This window comes from Adiantum capillus-veneris, chromosome 10 (genome assembly GCF_014529385.1).
Source record: "Adiantum capillus-veneris isolate H3 chromosome 10, ASM1452938v2, whole genome shotgun sequence".
NCBI classification, from domain to species: domain Eukaryota; kingdom Viridiplantae; phylum Streptophyta; class Polypodiopsida; order Polypodiales; family Pteridaceae; genus Adiantum; species Adiantum capillus-veneris.
In genome coordinates this window covers 72,411,133-72,431,295 of record NC_140940.1, presented here as the reverse complement: position 1 = coordinate 72,431,295, position 20,163 = coordinate 72,411,133, and the positions used below count along the sequence as shown (strand labels likewise).

The window sequence follows — 20,163 nt, the reverse complement described above, 5'->3', positions numbered from 1 at the left end:
TGAAATGGTGGGCCAGAGCTTCACTAGCTATCCTCCAACCCAAGCAAGGACCGGACCCAATAATTTAATTTACTTCCCTTAAGTCCACAAAGGCATCTCTCTAAGATTCGACTCAAATAGATCGTTCCAAAATCATGACAACCTACTTTGTACCAGTGACCCACCATAGCTGGCTGACCCAACACATTGTATATGCATGTTAATGAAGATACTCTATTTTTTGGGGTGTGAATTTCAATCTATGCAAAAAATATAATGATGTTTCAAACCATGATGAACCATAAGATATCATCCCTAGGCATGGCTATATAGCTAGCTCTGTGTAAGCCATTCTATCTATGTAAGTTAATGATGCATTCTCTTAATCAAGAATGCTTCTTTCAATTATCCACCATGACTAACTAATTGGCATCGACTTGAGAGTGTACAAAATTGCATCAAATCGTATCTTACTTAGATATACATTTAGTTTTCTTTAACCTAATGAACATCATTATTTGTAAGCTTGTTTTCATGAATTTAAAGTGAAATTTTGTGTGTCAGACTAGAATGCTCTGACATCTTCATACTAGAGTAGCGCAATTTGGGTGTCATCTATTTCCACAATGTCTCTCTCATAAGAGGACACATTGACTTGTGGTGCATAAACTCTTCCATCATCTTAGGGCTCTCCAACCCTACTTCCTCATAACTAACTAAACTGTCACACTCAGATATATAGGCTGTATTGAGAGCGACTATAAAGAGCACTACAAAAGATCAACTCCTGTCGCAGCTCACCGAAGCCTTTTTTCCTAACTAGAGAGGAAAATATGGACTTGAAAAAATCCTAGTTTGTAGGTCAAAGTTTTTTGTGTTTGGTAGTTTTAAGACTGCTAGATTTGGCTGAGTTTCTTCAAGGTAAGCTCAGAATCTAGCCAAGATTTTGCAATTTGATCTATCAAAAGTACAATAAATGATAGATCTTTTTGCGAACAATGTGTCCTGATATCTCATAATGATTATGATCTTCTATCAAAACGAGATTAGTAGTCGTGACTTTTGAAGCTAGTCAATCATGATAATCAAGGACATAGTAATCTTACAACAGCTTCTTTTAAGACCCCTTTTATAATTGCTACTCAAATTTGAGACTATATGTAGAGGTACGAAAGGGTGAAATCACTCAAATAATCCACCTACATCCTTTGACCACTCAAACACCTCTCTTACACACCCACCATTCTTGCACACATGGCACATGCCAATTTATCAAAACACTAATCACCTTTGATTGTGGTAGACAAATCCTATACTAAAATTAAAATCTTGGTGAATCTATCTTTGGTGCCAAAGGTAGGAGACTTCGGCTAAGCATTAGTGAATATACCTTAAGTACAGGTATACTCAAAGAGCTGTGCATAAGAGAGGATTAAAAAGACCATGGCATACTTATGCCATTAGTCAAGGATAATTACTAAAATAATAAAATGAGCTTGAGAAAGCTTAGACTTTGTGTCTTGGAGCTACAAGACTTCTAAATCGGAAATTATATATGAGTGTGCAAGAAGGTGGTATTAGAGAGTGGAAGTAGAGAGAGATAACAAGGTATACGCGCTTCTTAAGAAAATGAATAACTGGTGCAATTGATATATCTAGATATACTTAATGAATCTAGGATAAGCCCAGATTCAGGTAGTCACCCACAAGATTATATAACCATTAGCTCCATCATGCATAGTATTGACTAAATACCATGACATCCCCACGAACATTCTCAATGCCCACCAATAGTGGGTGTAGAATTAGATACTAACATATGCTCCAAAACACAATACACACCACATGCACACACATGAGCATACTGAGTTTCTGTCACGACTCTGGAGATCAAGGGTAGACTCAGCCATAATGAAGCCTAGCACTAGTAGAAGCATTAAACCGAAAAAATTAGCACAAAAATGAGGTAGTTGATAGGGCATACCCACCACAAAAGATCAAAAGTTGAAATTGCCCTCCAAAGACCGTATAACCTTAAAAAATCCTCCGATCACACTTTTGACACCAAAAGCTATCACAACATAGGTAGAAACCAAGATAATATCAAGATAGAGTGTACACCATTTCACATGACCCTGGCTATGAGAATCTCAAGACCTTGTAGAGCATGCAAAAGACCATGTTATCAAGAGTTTAACATTGGTCTTGTAGCGTTAATTAGTAGTCTGCAAAATTTGAGTAAAGAACTTTGATCTATAATTAGGGTGTGTAGATATTGTTTCACTAGTACTACCACACGTCACAACATAAGAAGGGGTGTGCCCCTAACAAAAGTAGCATCTTAGACCCTTGGGGGTAATAATCTTCTACTTTGGTTTTTTAAATTTAGTGGTTAATGGCAAGTGATCCGACTCACATTGTGAAGTAATCATCTTTAGTTCAACCCATGGAGGCAGCCAATCAACCTCATGAGAGCAGTATCAACGGTTGAATCGAGAAGTTGTATCGGCGTATTGTAGACTGCTATATGTGAACCTAAGCGTGTTGCTCCACGGGCCTACCTCTAATATGTCTATTTACAATGCTCATTTCTCACAGAGGGTTAGCCATTTGGATCTTCAGATCCAATTAACATGTTTGATGCATCAGTTTTGTCTCTTCTCTTCTCCACCATATTAAAGTCTCCCACCATAAGCCAATCCCCTTCTATATAGATGTCCTTAAGCTACTCCCAAAGCTTAGCTCTTTCTTTTGCCAAGCAAGGTCCATATATATGATGGTGAAATGTTGATCTACCCACTTTACCCTAACTCCTAGAACTTTCCTAGAGGGATGATTGAATATCAGTTTTGGCTAAAGATTTCTATCCACAACTGAGAGGACGCCGTTGTATCCATTAGTCCCTTCTCTGTAGAAGACCAGCTTGGTTCCTATAGCTTCTCGTCTTTTACTAGCAGTATAAAGGTAATGTTCTTGTATAGCCCAATATTTAACACTGTTTTCTTTTCTGGCTTCCTCCAGAATAGAGAGCTCTTTTTTTTGGGTTCGCATCCCGTCCACATTCTATGTATGGATTATGAGCTCTTCCATTACTGAGAGAGGGGTACAAAGTTATTCACCTCAAAAAAGTCTTCTTTCGTGCCCTCTTTCTTGTTGCTCTCATCTAGAAGATCAATTCCATTCCCCTCAGTAACCTTGAGGTTCTCAAGGTTAGTATCTCAAAGGTATTATTATAAAGGAAGGGGGCTTTGGGAATATCTGAAGGGTCTTCTTTCAACTATCCCACCGCCCGTGCCGGGATTTGAAATGCTTACATGAAATATTGGATACTTTTTTCCATCTCTCTTCTTGTTTTTAAACGTGGGAGATAGAACAATCTTCTGAACCAATGGGGCTCAGGGTGTTTTCTAGGTAGTGGATGGAAAATGATATTGTGGGGTGGCCTTATCGTTACTAAGATGAGCTTTGGCAAGTTTCTCCATATTTGCTATGGTTTTCTTGTCTAAACCAAGTTGCATGTTAGCCTGTGGCTCTCAACACCCTTTTGTGGAGTCTACTCTTTAGTATCCATCTATCCCATCATAGGCATAACTTTTTCACCAGGTACTCGGCTAGGGTCGTTACTGAAGCAATTGGAAATGATCTAGCAAAATGTTCAAATTTATTTCACTTGAAGAACTCCCCAAAGAAGATACGAAGGCTCAACGGAATGACCTTGAGGTCAACCCCTACGTTCACAATGAGATTTTTGGGCTAGTGCTTGCTAACCACCATATATACAGCTTATTGGCAGTAGTGCCCACGGATTTGTTAGATGGAACAAATAGAATTTGGGAATTTCCCAATTCCCACTTTCAAAAAGACCTTAAGATTAGACCATATGGTCAAATCTTAGCCAAATTTTTGAGAGCATGGCTCACAGGATCTTTTTAAGTACTACCTTGTGAAAGGATTTGGTCTGGAAAAACACTTTCAGATTTGTCCATATAGCCAAATCTTCAAAACATTGGTGATTCCCAAATTGGCTCTAATATGGTGTTGAGGGGTACCTAGGGCTACTGACAAGTCTTTTAAATTGCTTCTCACCCACAATGGGAGGCTAACAAATTCCACCCATACAAGACACATGTCTTGGAATGCATCAGGGGATTCAAAGGATGAATCCCAAGGGAGCACACATATTGCCGACCGATTAAGGAACAATAGGCTTTTGGCTAAGACTTCGTTCACGGCCGTCTCATCCTTGAATTGCACCGAGAAGAAGCCTTTTGCAAGGTATTGAGCATTGGGGACACTTCCTCCCTGATTCTAGACATTGAGAGTGTGGAGCCAATTGATAAGCTCAGCTCTGGCAGGCACCCTACCCATGAAACCTAAGATCAACGTAAATTTAACAAGTTTGGTAAGCTATTTCTCAATTAGAGAAGGAGGAACCGCAATGGTGAGTATGTCCTCCACTTCCACATTTGGCAAGAGCGTTTTTTTTAGGACTCGATATGCCATGTCGCCCTTGGAGGCATCCTGAGACCCGGTAGGTATCTCGGCTTGTTCCATCGTTCTTTTGTTCAAGGATAGCACGCTCATAATTTTGGCGAATTCTTTTTCAATCTAAGCCTTGTGCCCTTTCAACTCCTCCTTAATCAGCCCCACGATGCCGTTCTGGCCACCCCCCATTGCTTTCGGATTACCCTCTCTCTTTCCTTGGCCACCCCTTGTGGTTTTCGGGCCTTTATTACTCCTCTAAGTGAGGGAACCCCCGCCTCACCACTGATTCTCCATATGAAATCTTGTGGGATTTATCCATTGACTCCGGAATTGTGGCCAATGTGACCCAAACTCGAAACTCAGCTCCTCACAGGGCAAGCATAATCTTCTTCTTCTCTCTTTCTTTTTTTTGTTTTTTTTTTCCTCTCTCCTTTTTCTCCTCTTGTTTCTTTTTCTCTTTCAAAGAAGGACACTTCTGACTACAGAACTATGTATCGCAATCCGACCTTCTTCTCCTTCTATTTTAAAACTCTTGACTGCCACTCAATGGATTGAAGGCACACTATGGATTGTGCTCCACAACACGCCAAATCCGACAAAGTAGATTGTGGCAAGCCTTTGAGAAGGTGTCGATCCATATGAGCAGGATGACCAAAATGATCGCGAATGGATCACGATCCACGACAAGGCTAAAATAGAAGGCCTTTTTGGCAAAGAAGTAACTACCTCCAGCACTCCACACAAACTCCCACACTCTCACGACGACCAACGGCCAACAGCAATGCGAACACCACAACCACCCAGTGAGCAAAAGCCAACTTACCGAACCATCGCAAGAGAAATAAGATAGGCACCCGACCTCCCTCAGCTAGCATGCAGAGACGATTCCAAATTGCTATCGCTACGCCATCGCCTTGCGGGATATTACCCTATTCCCACCGTCGCCATTGTCCTGTACTACAATACTAACAATCCTAAACCTAATGTACATTCTTTTTTCTAAGTTAATACAACACTTCCAATCACAATTGTATGGCCAAAAAAAAGGGCACGGTTAAAGGATCACTCAAGGATAAGGTACATTTTTACAACATGAGTGATTGTATTAGGATTCCAGCAAGAAATATACAAATCAACCTCAAGCTCATGTTGAGCCTTGAGGGTAGATGCTTACATCATAGCCTAGTTAACAGCACCAAGTAACAAACTATTATCGATCCTTTAGACAAGAAGGCTTCAACGGATGGCAAGAGTTTCCCCAATCTAATCATCCAAGTTTTGCCCTTTTCCTACCACATATATTATCTCCTTACTTTCTTGTACTATCTCTAAGAAGCTAGCCACAGATAGGTCATTGTCAAAGACATGGCAGTTCTTGGCCCTCCAGATATTACTAAAGAAACAATATCTGACAATTTGAGTACAGATTAGAAGCGTAGGACTTTAAAAATATTTCCCACCAAGGCATAGATCCTTCTTAAAGAACCCTAAGTTCCTTGTTCTTTGTATCCATTTGCAAACATTCCCTGACAGGCCTCTCATTGTCAGGCATTCTACGAGTAGGTGGGCGAGGTCTTCTCTAGCCAATCTACAACTTGAACATCTATACGACCCGATACCACGTGCCTGGATCTTGACACCTGTCGGAAGCGCCCCCCCACAACACGGTCCACAAAAAAACTTTCATGAACTGAGGCCATTTTGGATTCCAAATGTTCTTCATGACCTCAATCCATCGAGCTTCCGACCATTGTACCTTCCAATGTTTTTTCAAGGGACGGAACCAATCCGGCTCATGCAATAGCGCTTGGTAAATGCCCTTGGTTTGTGGTTTTTAAAAAAGGTAATTCTTGGGCCATTTCCATGCTTTCCACTCAAAAGTAGAATCCCATATCACCATTAGAATATTTTGTAGGCCTTCTACAACTCTACTGACAAGTAACTTCTCAGTGCCTTAGAGTTGAAACTGGGAAGTCAACTGGTCAGAGGATTTTCAACACTTGTTATTTCCATCCCAGAAGTTGACTAACTATATATTCACCTACTGGGTGTATTCTAACTTTCATTAATTAATTAACTGTGTAGATTCCGTCACACCTTAGCTTTTTCAAAAGAATCTTGTTTGTCTTCGTTCACACGCACCTCACACCACCCGTTGAACCTCGATCACCCCTATCTGACATGCACTAACTTGCTCGCAACCATCGTCTCCTCTTGTCGCTCCTTCTAGGAAGCACAATGTCCTTCCTTCTCCAAGACCAATGGTGGGTGATCTACACACATTGTAGCAATCCTCGCTGCCGCATATCAAGCGATTGAACCACCACAACAGTTACTAGAAAATCATTCTATTGCATTTTCAGCACTAGCAATCCTCGACCACAAGTCAGCACACTCCTTACCAATAGGATCAGCGATGGCAGATCCTTCCATCTCACCCTTCGAGTTTACTATCAATCTACCAGTCTCTTCAAAATACACAAAGAGAGCATGCCATTCATCATAGAAGCATGAGAGAGAGACATTCTCGGCTCTAGCATTATCCACACAACTACCTGCTGCTCATGCAGTGGAGCCTCCTCGTGGCCTCCTTCAGCCCACAAGACGCCCACTGGCCCTGCACAACCGTCGCCCAACCCTGGTTGCGATGGCTATGTTGCTTCCCTCGTCTTTGCCGATTGCACATCTCGTGCAGCAGGGATGCGTCATCACAAGACTGCGCTTTGCCAACTGCCTAACGTGAATCAGCTACGACTGGCCCCTCACGCCTCTGTCTCTCTGCAGACGCCACATGGCATCTCTTTCGCTCGCTCCTTCTATCTCTCTGTCACGTGCCACTTTGGCCCCTTTGCAAGCCCAAAATAGTTCATCCCTTCCCTTTTCCATATAGCATCTCCCCAAGATACCCTTTAATGGTTTCTAAAGAAGCTCGTTTTGGGGACCTACTAGAGTCCTTTATTGTTCACCCTTCTTGTAATTTCTCTCCAATTTCTCTCCAATAAAAGTTCAGGATTACACCAATAGCATTACACAACCAAGGGGACCAATGTAAGATTGATTTTTTAGAAGTATCTGCTTAATTCACCCCATTGCAGTACCCAAGCTGCTCTAACTTCCTCCCAGAAGAGGGCGTGCTTCTTGCGGATCTTTAAACCTTTCACGTTTCCATGATTTGATAGCTAGTACCTCCATCATTGGGAGAGCGAGACGAATTCCTCAACCTCCGAGCCTCACGGTCCCTGACTCCAAAAGAATCCGAAGGGTCACCTTGGTGAGGGGAATTTTTTCTTAAAGCACGTCAAGGAAGTTGTGAAGTAGGATGAAACAAGCTCTGCTTTTAAGTTGATCGCGGTTGGGATAGAAGCCTTTCGCTATTGAGTCTCTAGTACCCTTTAGTGTCCTAGTCTCTCTGGCCACTACTTTCATCCTTTGACTCTTTTTAGACCTAGGATTTGCACAATCGACAAAGTTGATACAGTCAAAGGCTTGTGTATAGGCACAAAAAACGAGGGCGTTCTCATAGCGTGTCCTTTTGTGGGATAATCATGCAATAGACTCACCGATAGTTTTCTCTTGTAGTTTGGTGGCCTCACTGTCATATAGACCATATCCTCTTTTTTCTCCCCTACTCTTGTCCCTTAGCTACTCTTTAGTCAATATCATCTATTATACTATCATTTCAATTCTTTATTCGTTAGCTAGCCTTCGTGAGCCACTTGCCAGTAAAAACCAATAAGCTCAATGCACTTGAGGGTACGGATTCAAGAATTAGCAAGAAGATTTTAGCCTCCTCAAGGTTTCTTGATATCAAAGTGACTATATAGCCTCACTTCACTAATGCTTGTATAAAATAAATTCAACAACACATTCCTAATGGCTCCACTTTTAGTTTTCATTACATAGAATCTTCCAAGATGCTTTAGCATCTCCAATTAGCATCTCCATTCAACTCACAATTTAAAACCAATCCTAATGGTTAGGATTTGACCTCAGCACGTAGAGAGTATAAAGTTGAAGCTTAACCACTAAGCTATTCGCCTATGTTGCCCTTAGGGGTTCCCTTAAGCACTAAAAAAAACAATACCCCCCTCCCTCTTCTCCTTTTCTTTTTCTTCCCCCCACCCTTCCCTTTTCCTCTTCCCCCCCCCCCCCCCCCCCCCCCAACCAACCCACAAAAAAAAACTAATTAATGGCTTCATTCAAAAAAATCGTTTTGGACACCTAATGGCTTAAAAAAACATTCACTACCTATATAATGCAAGGACACTTTAAAGAGAAGCAACTGTCAAAAACAAAAAAAAAAGAGAAGAAAAACACAAATGCACAAATGTGAAGTCTACCACCTCTTTATATATGGACATAGAAAATCTTTTGACTTTTCACCTTCGTAAATCTTTTCATTTAAGATGTTTTGAAGGCTGTCAAAAGGAGCTCACTTGGTTGGTTGAGCATTCGTCCTCGATGACCAAGATTATCGGTTTAAATGTGGCTAGACGACCCGTTAGCACTCACGGATGTGAATTTTCACCTCGTACGAGATGTATGCGATCCCCCCCCCCCTCCAACACAATAAATAAATAAATAAATAAAAATTAAAGGTTTTTTATTCTTTCGAGATTGGTAGCTTTCTTCATTTATCGTGGATGAAGACAATTCTTGGGATAATTGAAAATGGTTGATTTGGAGAAAATGAGAAGATGAAGAAAGCATGTTGCGCCAATGTTCTATTGTCATAAAGTGTCTGCCATCTTCATCAAAATTTATGAATAAGCCTTTGTAGGTCCTCCCAATTTTGGACTCATTAGTTCCGAGGGAATCACACAAAGATGCCATTTGGAAAACTAAAGCAAAACCAATAGAGAGGAAAGAAAAAGAAGGCTACAACTTGTTTTACTTTCAAAAATATATAAAAAAACTAGCGAAATATCCCTCGAAAATTTTCCAGAATACTCCGCATTTTAAAATTTCTCAAGATACCTTTGTGCCTATTTTGGTTGGATTGTTCAAGATTTTCCTTTTCGACAATCGAGATGCGTGTTTCAGTGCTTAGCATGAAATGTGTCACAAATTACCTTGCAATAAAATAATGAAGCAATTCATCTCCTAAGCCTGCTCAAATTCTAGACAATCAATCTTCTTACGAAAAGCTACAAATTTTGTATCTTTCTATAATTTTATCTCGCAGCCAAGCGTAGGGGTTTTTTGGGTGTTTTGGAAAATTTGAGGTGCATTTTGGGAATTTTGACAAAATATTGGGGGTCTTTTAGGAATTTTTGAAATTTGAGGGGTGTTTTGGAAATTTCAACAGAATAGAGCACCGGGGTATTTTGGTAATTTTTTCAAATATATAATATGATAACCATTAAGTATTTTGGCATTTTTTTCAGGTGGTTCTTTTGTGCCGTTGAGGAAAAAAAAGGTTGGCTTCGCACGCGGAGAGAGAGAAGGAGGCGAGAGTCAAAGATATTTTTCTCTTTGCTTTGACGACAGACGGCATCTCTTTTGTTTGCGCCATCGTAGCTACGCTTTCGCTAACAGCAGAGGCTGTTCTGCCCGAGCTCCAAGCCAGAGAGAGGGAGAGGGGCTGGGGGGTTTGGCTATATAAGTGCGTCTCGTGGATATACAAGCCAAGGAGTGAGAGGGCGAAGGAATCGGTTGCAAACTGGCCGAGCAAAACGAAGTTAGCCACCAGCAAAGGGCATGGAGTAGATATAGAAGATGAGTGAGCGTCGATTTCCTCTGTCTCGTACTCCCTCTCTAGCCACTGCAGCTCTCCGAGGCTCAGCTTTTTTTTCGGTGCAGGATATGTGAGCGCGCAGTAAATTCCTGGCAGTGGACTCGCTTAGCACGAGACCGCAGTCTTAATTTATGCATCCATATTTCAGTTGATTGCAGAAAAATGGAATCTTGAAAGATTCCACCTAATCAGAGGGAGAGGAGCTACTAGTAGTGGGTGCCCAAAACTACTTTTTCATTTCTTTTTAGAGGGAATAACTGAAGATGCTTATTTAAAAGTTTGGGTAAAAGGTAAACTTAATGAAAAAAAAGGGAGGTAAGGAGGGGTTCACATAGCAATCGCATGTGGATGAGATAGAGAGATTTTCTTAGATTTTTTTGAGAGGAGGAATGTTCAGGAAAAATGTGTCTTAACTTAATATTGTGCCATTTTCAGTTTCAAAAATGCTGGTGAAGGGCAAGGAGAAAAGGAAAAGTTCGGTCCCAAAATAGAGAAAAATAGCGTAAAGCCCCAAACACAAAATTTTCTCTTGACAGATTCAAGGGAAGGAATTTTGCATGTTTGGGAAAAATCGAAACCCAAAAAATAAATTTGCTCTTGACAAATTCAAGGGAAGGAATTTTGTATGTTTGGAAAAATGATTTCTCTCTCTCTCTCTTTTCCCTTTACCCAAGCCTTCTCAGGCTGCACACGTTGCAGGTCCCTTGGGTGGACTGCGTGCGCATGGATAGGCGTCACGGGATGCCATGCGTCAGGATCTCCACGAACAAAGAGGGAGATCTTTTATGTGCGAATGATGTGCTTCGCTCGTTGCTCTGTGTGGGACACCTCAGTGTTTGTATTGTGCGATGAGCTTTCTCACAATCGACAGAGGCAAAAACGTGATGGAGACCACCTTTGTAAGTGAGGGAGATGCCAGGCCGATGTCTTGGTCTCAAAGAGGAGTCGACTGCAAATGGTGATTGGATGGGAACAACATCCATGGCAGCAAATCCCAATAGCCGAATGTAGGGGGAAGTGGAATGCAAGGGGGAAGGACGCAAAGATGCACGGGGGAAGGATGCAAAGCTCCAAAAGGAATGCACGTTGCACCATGCGAGCAAGAAGAGAGAGAGCGGCTCTATCTGAGAGAAAACGCAGAGAGGGTTAGAGACGTTTGATGAAAGGCCAGGGATGGGGAGGCAGCGCAGGTCTGTGTAGGCGCATGATGCCGACGATAACAAAGGCCTTCAATTTTGCTTTGCTTTTCCTTTGCAATACAAGATTCCTTGGCATCTTGAGAGTTAATTAATGAGTTCGTGTAGAATGGACCCAGTAGAGAATAGTTCGTAGTGAATAGTTCTAGAGATAGTGGCCAACAATTCACAAATCCTGGCCTAAAGGAAGAAAGGTCACAATGCAGGAAGGCATATATTTTGTTATATGCCTTCCTTATCAAACAAAATCATGCGTGTGGTATACTCTTCATGTGAAAAAGGTGTTGGCTATTGTATTCTTAAGATCAATCGAATGCCCTAAATGGTCTTAGCGACTAGAGCTTCGAGGCTACAGGATGCTTCGATTTCCAAGCATTAAAAAATGAACCAGATTAATGAGTTTGAACTTCTTAAACACTGTCAAACGGAGCACATACACAAGTGTTGTTCAAATTCTTTTGAACCGCTTTAAAAATTTAATATTTATGATTCAAGGCTTAAAAACTACCAAAAAAAGATTTTTTAATAGTTTGAAAATTTTAATATTTATGATGTATAAATATTATGCTATTATACCTCATTAAAATTCTTCACTTTTGAGAAAAGTAAAAATGTTTCTTCTTTAAACATTAGGAGCTACTAATTATTTGCTAAGAAAAAACTCGAAAGAACAATCCTACCTCTAAATCACGTGTCACATTTGCATTAGTTTGTTGTTGAGAGGTTGAGCAACGTTGATGTCTCTCCAAAACCCTTCTCATGCTACAAAAGAAAAAGGAAACATAAATATCAATCTCTCTCTCTCTCTCTCTCTCTCTCTCTCTCACACACACACACACACGCAATTTACAACACAATATATCTCTCTATTTACAAATACATATGTCAATATTTCCTTTGAATTTGTGTATGGAACCTTTTATTGTTTCAAAATTTTGTCCAAAACATATCAAAGCTCTAGAGACCATTTTAAAACCTCCCATTATGGCTACTCCGTGTGTGTGTGTGTGTGTGTGTGTGTGTGTGTGTGTGAGAGAGAGAGAGAGAGAGAGAGAGAGAGAGATTATAAACCTAATCTTTATAAAATATGTTTTTCTTCCAGTAAGAAGCACTTTTACTGGCACATGGAACTATGGACAAAACCAAACAAAAAAGATTCTACTAAACCTATCAAAAAGATTATTAAACTTCATGATTGCTAGAGTTTTTATCTAGCATAAGTGGTCAATATCTTGGATTTCCTTATTCGCAAGGTTGCACTTGTACGAGGTATCAAACCACTTGTTCCTCGTTCGTTTTGTCGTACCTTATCCGTACTCCCGTATGTGTTGGTGTGGGTGACCATTGATTGCCCGTTTACTGACCATTAGGAAGGCATCCTTTATATGCCCTTTGGGCATCTTTAGGAAACCATTGGGCATCCTCGACTCCTTGAGACTTTCACACTCATTTCTCTCCCATGTGGCATGATCAATCACTCCCATGCACTCCCTTTGACTCTCCCATGTTCTCCCATCACCCTCCCGTGGGTCATAACACTCTCTCTCTCTCTCTCTCTCTCTCTCTCTCTCTCTCTCTCACTCACACACACACACACACACACACACACACACACACACACACACGCATGTATGATGCCACTATCTCATGCTTCTAAAACCTATTTAAAGTGTGCTCTCCCTCTTGTTCTCAACACCTACAAGCTCCCCATTTCCTTCAAATCTCCTCCATTTTCCTGTCCATTATGCTCCCAAGCTATCCATTGTCTTCTCAAGCTCTCCATTGCCCTCCAATCTCCATTACCTTCTAAAGCTCTCCATTACCCACTCAATGTTCATGCTCTCCATCACCTCTCAAGCTCTAAAGAATACGAATATATATAAACTAAACCTATCTTAAAATCCCATGATTAATTTTTTGAACGCACATAATAATTTTCTTTGAGTACTTTAGTGCCACACTAAAACGCACATAAAACTAAGGTACCGCAATGCACGTAACCACCCTCCTTATAGAAGGTTTTCTAATAGGGATACATAAAAGACATGGTAGTATGTAGGCTTACTAGTTCCAAATCTACCTCACAACCTTGATGATCATGCCGTTTCATCTTTTTCTGTACATAGTTTATGAGGTGGAATTAGCAGTGATTGTGCATTTTAGATTGATTTTCTTTCTAGAGTGCTTCATAATGATGCTAAAGAGATGTGTATCAAGGGGAACACCCATAGGAAAGCATGATGGAGGGTTAATTGGCTTCAAAGACACTAGTGTACTTTCGAGAGTGTCTCTCGGAGCTAATCATAGAGTTCACAATGATACCGTTTTAGCCGCACCGCTTTCTAGCCCGGCCAAAGAAATTGAAGTTGGTCAATTTTCGAAACTGTGGCCACAAGAACCAACCCCAATAGAGGAGGAGCACAAAACCAAAAAAACGATAAAAAACATTGCTTTTAACATTCACCACCCTCGTCTATACTTCTTCCACTAGCGCGCCGCTACCAGTTTGCTGGCCACACCCCCCTCCATTATCACGAGAGGACAGAGGTCTCTCTCTCTCTCTCTCTCTCTCTCTCTCTCTCTCTCTCGGCTCTGCCAACCCACCACCTCTCTCTTATCTCTGCCCCTGTGTCACCCAACCCAAAGGGCGCATAAAACAAGTTGATGCTGGCTTTTCTTCCACTAGCGGGCCGCCATATAATACCCTTCACTCTCTCTCTCTCTTCCCTTACCCCCCCTCGACCCTTCACCCTATTATCTCTCTCTCTCTCTCTCTCTCTCTCTCTCTCTCTCTCTCTCTCTCTCTCACAAAGTGATGACGTGGCTACCGAGAGCAGAAACCCTAATTTCTGCTAGAAACCCTAAAAATTCTGCAAACCCTAAAATCTGCCAAAAGCCCTAATTTTCAGAAACCCTAATTTCTGGAAACCCTAACTGCTGGCTGAAATCCTAAGTGGCTGAATACCCCTAAATCTGGCGCCGGTGCCACGTGGCAGCAATGTACGGAACCTCCGAAAATCGCGGCGGATTTTGCGCTGGGAAATTGCAGCTTTTGGCTACGCAATTGAGTTTGAGAGAGAGAGAAAAGCTTTTTGCTTTATTTAGTGTAGCTCAATAGAGCTTGTAAGAAAAAGAACTTTGCTTTTATTTTAGGCTTTTGATTTTGAAAGCTTTTGGGGCTCTGATTTTGGGCATCCCTTGTAACTTTAAATAAGTGGTTTGGGCATTCACTTCTCAGAGCATCTGGATGCAGAGTCTGAGAGTGAATCCCAACCCACTCTCTTGTACTGTGAACTGATTAATACAAAAAGAAATACCGAAAGGGGCGCCAGTCTTTGGGGCCAATATCTCTAGGTGCGAAACTCCGTCGGGCCAGTGCAAATCTATCGTGATCTGTGAATTGTTTGAAGTGGTTATTTGGTGCTGTCGCGATTGATTCTTTACATGGAGTGTCCCAAGTCTGTTACAGTGGTATCAGAGCACGGCCGATTTCTCTTCTACGTTAAGAAATCCGATCCCCAATTTTGTTTCCGCGGCACGTATGGCTTCACGCAAGGATTAGTCGACTCCCTCCGCATCTGGAGATGCGGGCAGGGATCACAACGAAGATTTCGACAGAGAGTATGGCCCGCCTTGGCCTACTCAAGCAAAGCAAAGAGAGATGAAGCGTCGTCAATTGATCGGCGATGCAACAAAGATGATGCTCACTTTTGCGAAGGATCCGAAATTGGCAAAATATATGAGCGAGACTTTTTTTCAGGAAGTGCATACGCAGTGGAAGAAAATCACTACACCACCCCTGAAACCCGCTCTCAAGAAACCTTCTGATCACAAACAGTACTCAGAGAAGGAATTACAAGAGGTGGTTGATGCACGGATTGCTCAACTTTTTGACGCGCAAAAGAAAGCCAAAAAGCATGGAAAAAAGCAGAAGAAAGGCACTGACATCCCGGGTCGTCAGTCGACATTCGGCAAGGCAAAGAAACAGAAGAAGCGTGTTCAATTTGAAGGAGTACCCAGTTCTTCTTCTTCTTCTTCTGACAGTTCTTCAGATTCGAGCGAAGAAGACAGAAAAGATAAAAAGCGAAGCAAAAAACAAAAGCTTCGCAAAGGGCAAGAAAAAGGCAAAGAAGGCTAAATTTCGCCCAAAGACTGACGGTTTTACTGAGGACTCGTCTACAGACAGCTCAGATTCTGATGACGGAAACTTTTATGCAAACAAGAAGAATTTTACAAAGCCAACCAGTATGACTTTCTCGAAGACAAAAGCAAGAAAGTCCAAGAGTTTAAGGAAGGTGGCCACTCGACCAAGTTTGACATTTTTTCAGGATACTCAGATGATTCGAAGGCTTTGTCTTTTATACAGCAATTTGACATCGCTTTCGTGGGAGGACGCTATTGAGAGCACTCCAAGATTCAGAGAGCTACCTCTTACTTAAAAGGGAATGCTCGTACTTGGTGGTCCACGCTTCTTTTAAACAAGACTGCGCCAGTTAAATGGCTCAAATTTAAGAAGCTTTTTATTTCTTCTTGGTTGATGCAAGAATATGAACGAGATATACGAGTTGCTTGGAACCATCTTCGGATGACCAAGAAACACACAATCAATGCTTATTGTGAAAGATTATGGAGCTCTTTTCTACCCGCCTCTTCATTCAAGAAGATCACGTTCAGAGAACAGATTGAGCGGTTCACCTTGGGTCTACCTACAGAGATCCGAGATCACTGCTTGGAGCAAAAGTCAGCTTCTATTCAAGGAGTTGATGAGTCATGCGAAGCGGGGCTTTGCAATCCGCTCTGGCAGTCTGATTTACCCCACAAATGAGAACATGACACAACGAGCCGAACAGACTTCTAGGAATGAAAGTGGAAAGAAAAAGAGCAACCCAAAGAAAAAGGATGCACGACCCAAGCTTACTCCTCAGGAGCGAGCTCGATTCATCAAAGAGGGGAAGTGCTTTGGATGCGGGGAACTGGGACACATCTCCGTGAAGTGCCCTAAAAAGGCAAAGAAAGAATAGAATGATAAAGACGACGATAGGCCTGAGAGTTCGAGAGAAGCTGAGGAACGTGGCAGAAAAGGCAAATAGAAAAGCAGAACTCGTACCACATGGCCTGGGACCTGCACCGAATCTAATGTATGAAAGTACAAACTTTGCCGCTTTTGGGGCAAAATGAAGGATCAGGAAGCTCTTTTGAAGGATCCAAGTCCAACTTCTTTTCACTGGCAATTGGCGGCTCGATTTGGAATTACGCCCGACAGACTGAAGCCACAGGTGGAGGTAGTTCGACTGACACCCCGAATGGATGTTGCCATTACATCGAGCATTGGTAAACTTCGTTTGCAATGACAGGGGTGTTCAGGGCACGCGAGTGACATTCTACTCAGGATCCCTTGGTACCACAAGAACTACGACGTGGTTGACTATCGGACCGAGAAAGCGACTTTGATAAATGAAGGGCTCAGAGAATTGTACTTAATGAACTTCAGTTTCTTTACTCATTCTTTTGGGAGAGAACTGAACGATGGATAAAGGTTGAATATGTTTTGACCTGATCAAAAGAACACCAAGATTTTTCTCCACACTCATGCCGATTGCTTTTTAGAGGGCCTGAACATCAAACCATTGACCTGATACCTGAAAGCACGTCACCGAACCGGCCACCTTACCGTGTGAGGCGAGTACAGATTGAAAAGATTATGAACCTAGTGAAAGATCTCTTGGAAAAGGGTCTTGTCCAGCCTAGTACTTCACCGTACTGCTCTCCACTGTTGCTAGATTTGAAGAAAGATGGATCTTGGAGAAGGTGCATCGATTATAGAGCTCTCAACAAAATCACCATCAAGAACAGATTTCCGATTCCTAGGATCGATGATATACTCGACAGGTTACAGGGATCCTCGTGCTTTAGCAAGATTTATTTGAAGAGTAGATATTATCAGATCCGAATCGCGACGGGAGACGTCTACAAGACAGCCTTCCGAACTACTTTTTGGATTATTTAAGTTTTGCTGATGCCTTTTGGCTTAACCAATGCTGTTGCGACATTTAACCGGATGATGGACGGGATTTTTTGAGAGTACAGGCTATTTTTTGGCACTTTCTTTGATGATATCATTGTTTCTCCAAGAATGAGGCAGAACACAGAGATCATCTGCTTCAGAGATACACTTTTGGGACACTTTGTCTCAGCAGAGCAGGAGTGCAAGTGGATTCGACCAAGAGGGAGACTATACGTGATTGGCCCGATTTGAAGAATGTGTTCCTACTAGAGGCGGTTCATACAAAAGTTTGCAGAGGTTGCTTCCCCTTTGCATATCTTGATACAGAAAGGAGTCCCTTTCTCGTGGGGATCCACAGAGGTGACTGCCTTTCAGACATTGAATAAGAAATTGACTATAGGACCAAATTTGACTTTGCCCGACTTGCAGAAGTCATTTGAAGTATATTGTGATGCTTGTGGTCGTAGTCTGGGTGCAGTCTTGATGCAAGAAGGCCATGTCATTGCTTACGAGAGCCGATTGTTCTTTGGACCGGAGATGACATCACATATTAATAAGAAAGAGCTTTTGGCAGTTATCCATGCTCTTACTCAGTGGCGGCATTACCTACTCGAAGCGGATTTTACTATCTTTACAGACCATCAGAGTTTGCGCTACTTCTTGTCACAGAAGCAGCTTTCGCAAAAGCAGATGCGGTGGGCAAACATCTTGTCACAGTTTCACTTTCAGATTGTCCATGTGCAGGGACAGAAGAATGTGGTGGCAGATGCTTTGTCTTGGAAGCCGTTGGTTTTGGCTTTTTTTGCTATACATCATACGAGCTTTGAGGATATGGTCGACTAGTATGCCACAGATATAGATTTTGCAGATATTTTCACACGGATACGGGATGGGGAGATAATAGCAAGATACTCCCTTCGCGAAGGCTACTTGATGAGAAAAACCATGTTGTGCGTTACATAGCCGTTGAGGGAAAAGGTTATGATTGAATGCCACTGTCCACCTTTTTACAAGTCACCGTGGCATTGCTACCACCATGAAAGGGGTAGAGAGATACTTCTTTTGGCCGAGACTCAAAAAGGATGTGGAAGATTTTGTGCGCAGTATGCCAGAAGGTCAATTTTGACAAGCATAAGGCACAGGGATTGTTATAGCCTTTACTCATACCCACCCACCCCTAGGAAAGTATTGCAATGGATTTCATTTTTGATCTCCCGCGAACACAAAATGATCACGATGATTTTCCAATTACGTGGCACATCTGAGACGATTGTCTCCGACAGAGGCCCCAGATTTATGAGTTTGTTTTGGAAGGCAATTTGGGAGAACATTGGCACGCGGTTGCAGTTCTCGTCATCGTTCCACTTGCAGACTAACGAGCAATCTGAGATTGCCAATTTAGTGATTTTAGATTTATTGAAGTCTTGTATCTCGGATCAGAAGACTCAATGGGAAAAGAACTTATCTTTGGTGGAATTTGCCTACAATAACAAGATACACTCTTCGACGGGGAAGACGCCATTGCAGATTGTTGAAAGTGATGCTAAGGTTCCATCCTTCCTGAGCACGAAAGATTAGATATTTGAAGCGGATGAATATTCGTAATATTTGGATACGGCTTTTGCCAAGGTTCGCGAGACTTTGCTGAAGTCTCAAGAACGATAGAAAAAAGGCAGCGGATCACCGCCATCGCGACTTGAAATTGAAGGAGGATGATTGGGTGCTCTTACGTTTTGAGAAGGCACGCCTAAGAAAGAAAAAGGAAAAGGAGAGGCTTTTTCCAAAGATTAATATGCGATACTACAGACCTTTCCAGATCACTGGAAAGATAAATGATGTCTCCTTCCGATTGAAACTGCCAGATACTTGGAGGATTCACAATGGATTCTATGTGGGTGTCTTGAAACCTTTGAAGGGTGATGTGCCTGATGATGGGGAGCCTGATGAGCAATCTGAAGTGGAAGAAAACGAGGAGGCCCTTGTTCCGGAACAGATTTTGGCACATAGGGATACGAAGAAAGGTAAAGTCCAAAGGCGGTTCTTGGTTAAGTTCAAGGACTTTCCTGCATTTGATGGGAAGTGGATGGAGGAGGAGGACCTAGCAGATACTCCTCGGATTGTGAAACTTTACCTCGATGCTTTGGTTTAGCATAGTCTACTCCAAACGGAACCCAGAATTCAGCTTGGCCGAAGATCTAGTGCAGTGGGATGCACAAGAGGGGAGTCACTCCACTCCGTTGTCAACAGATGCCTTGGTTTTGATACTAAAGTCACTGATGTCTCTTTGAGCTTCAGGGATACTAAGAGCTGACAGTATTCTGTTGGATGACTTTATGAAATGGAATTCCTGATTATGATACTAATTTGTTCTTGAATTCTTTTAAGTGCAGGAACTGATAGACGAAATGACTGCAGCATTTTGATCTGATTGATCTCGAATAGACATGGTTGCAATAGGGGTTAGTCAATCGGACATCGATCAGGTCCCGATTGGACCTAGATGTGATTGCTAGCTACATTGCCGATAAATCATGCTCTAAGATCCAAATGAATGTTGAATGTCATGTGATGTCCTGTGATGTCTGGTGATGTCCTCTGATGTCGTGTGACGTGACTATCGATTTGGTACATATGCTAGATGTGTGTTCCTAGTACGTAGGTACTATCAATCAGTGTCTGCTAAGACAGTTTATGGCTTTGTCGGTTTTGCAAGCGTAATCGCGGTCGATTACAATGCTTTCAAGAGGGGGGTATGTCACAAA

The 20,163-nt window shown here is 42.0% G+C and overlaps 1 protein-coding gene across 1 annotated transcript in view; it reads right to left on the bottom strand.

Annotated features, from left to right (window-relative positions):
* The window catches only part of LOC147449045 (uncharacterized), a 209,403-nt gene that overhangs the window by 145,103 nt on the left and 44,137 nt on the right, over nt 1–20,163 (bottom strand). Inside the window, exon 3 of the mRNA XM_086521529.1 lies at nt 12,078–12,159. Coding sequence (XP_086377655.1) covers nt 12,078–12,159 — 82 coding nt within the window. The remainder of the gene's footprint in view (nt 1–12,077; nt 12,160–20,163) is intronic.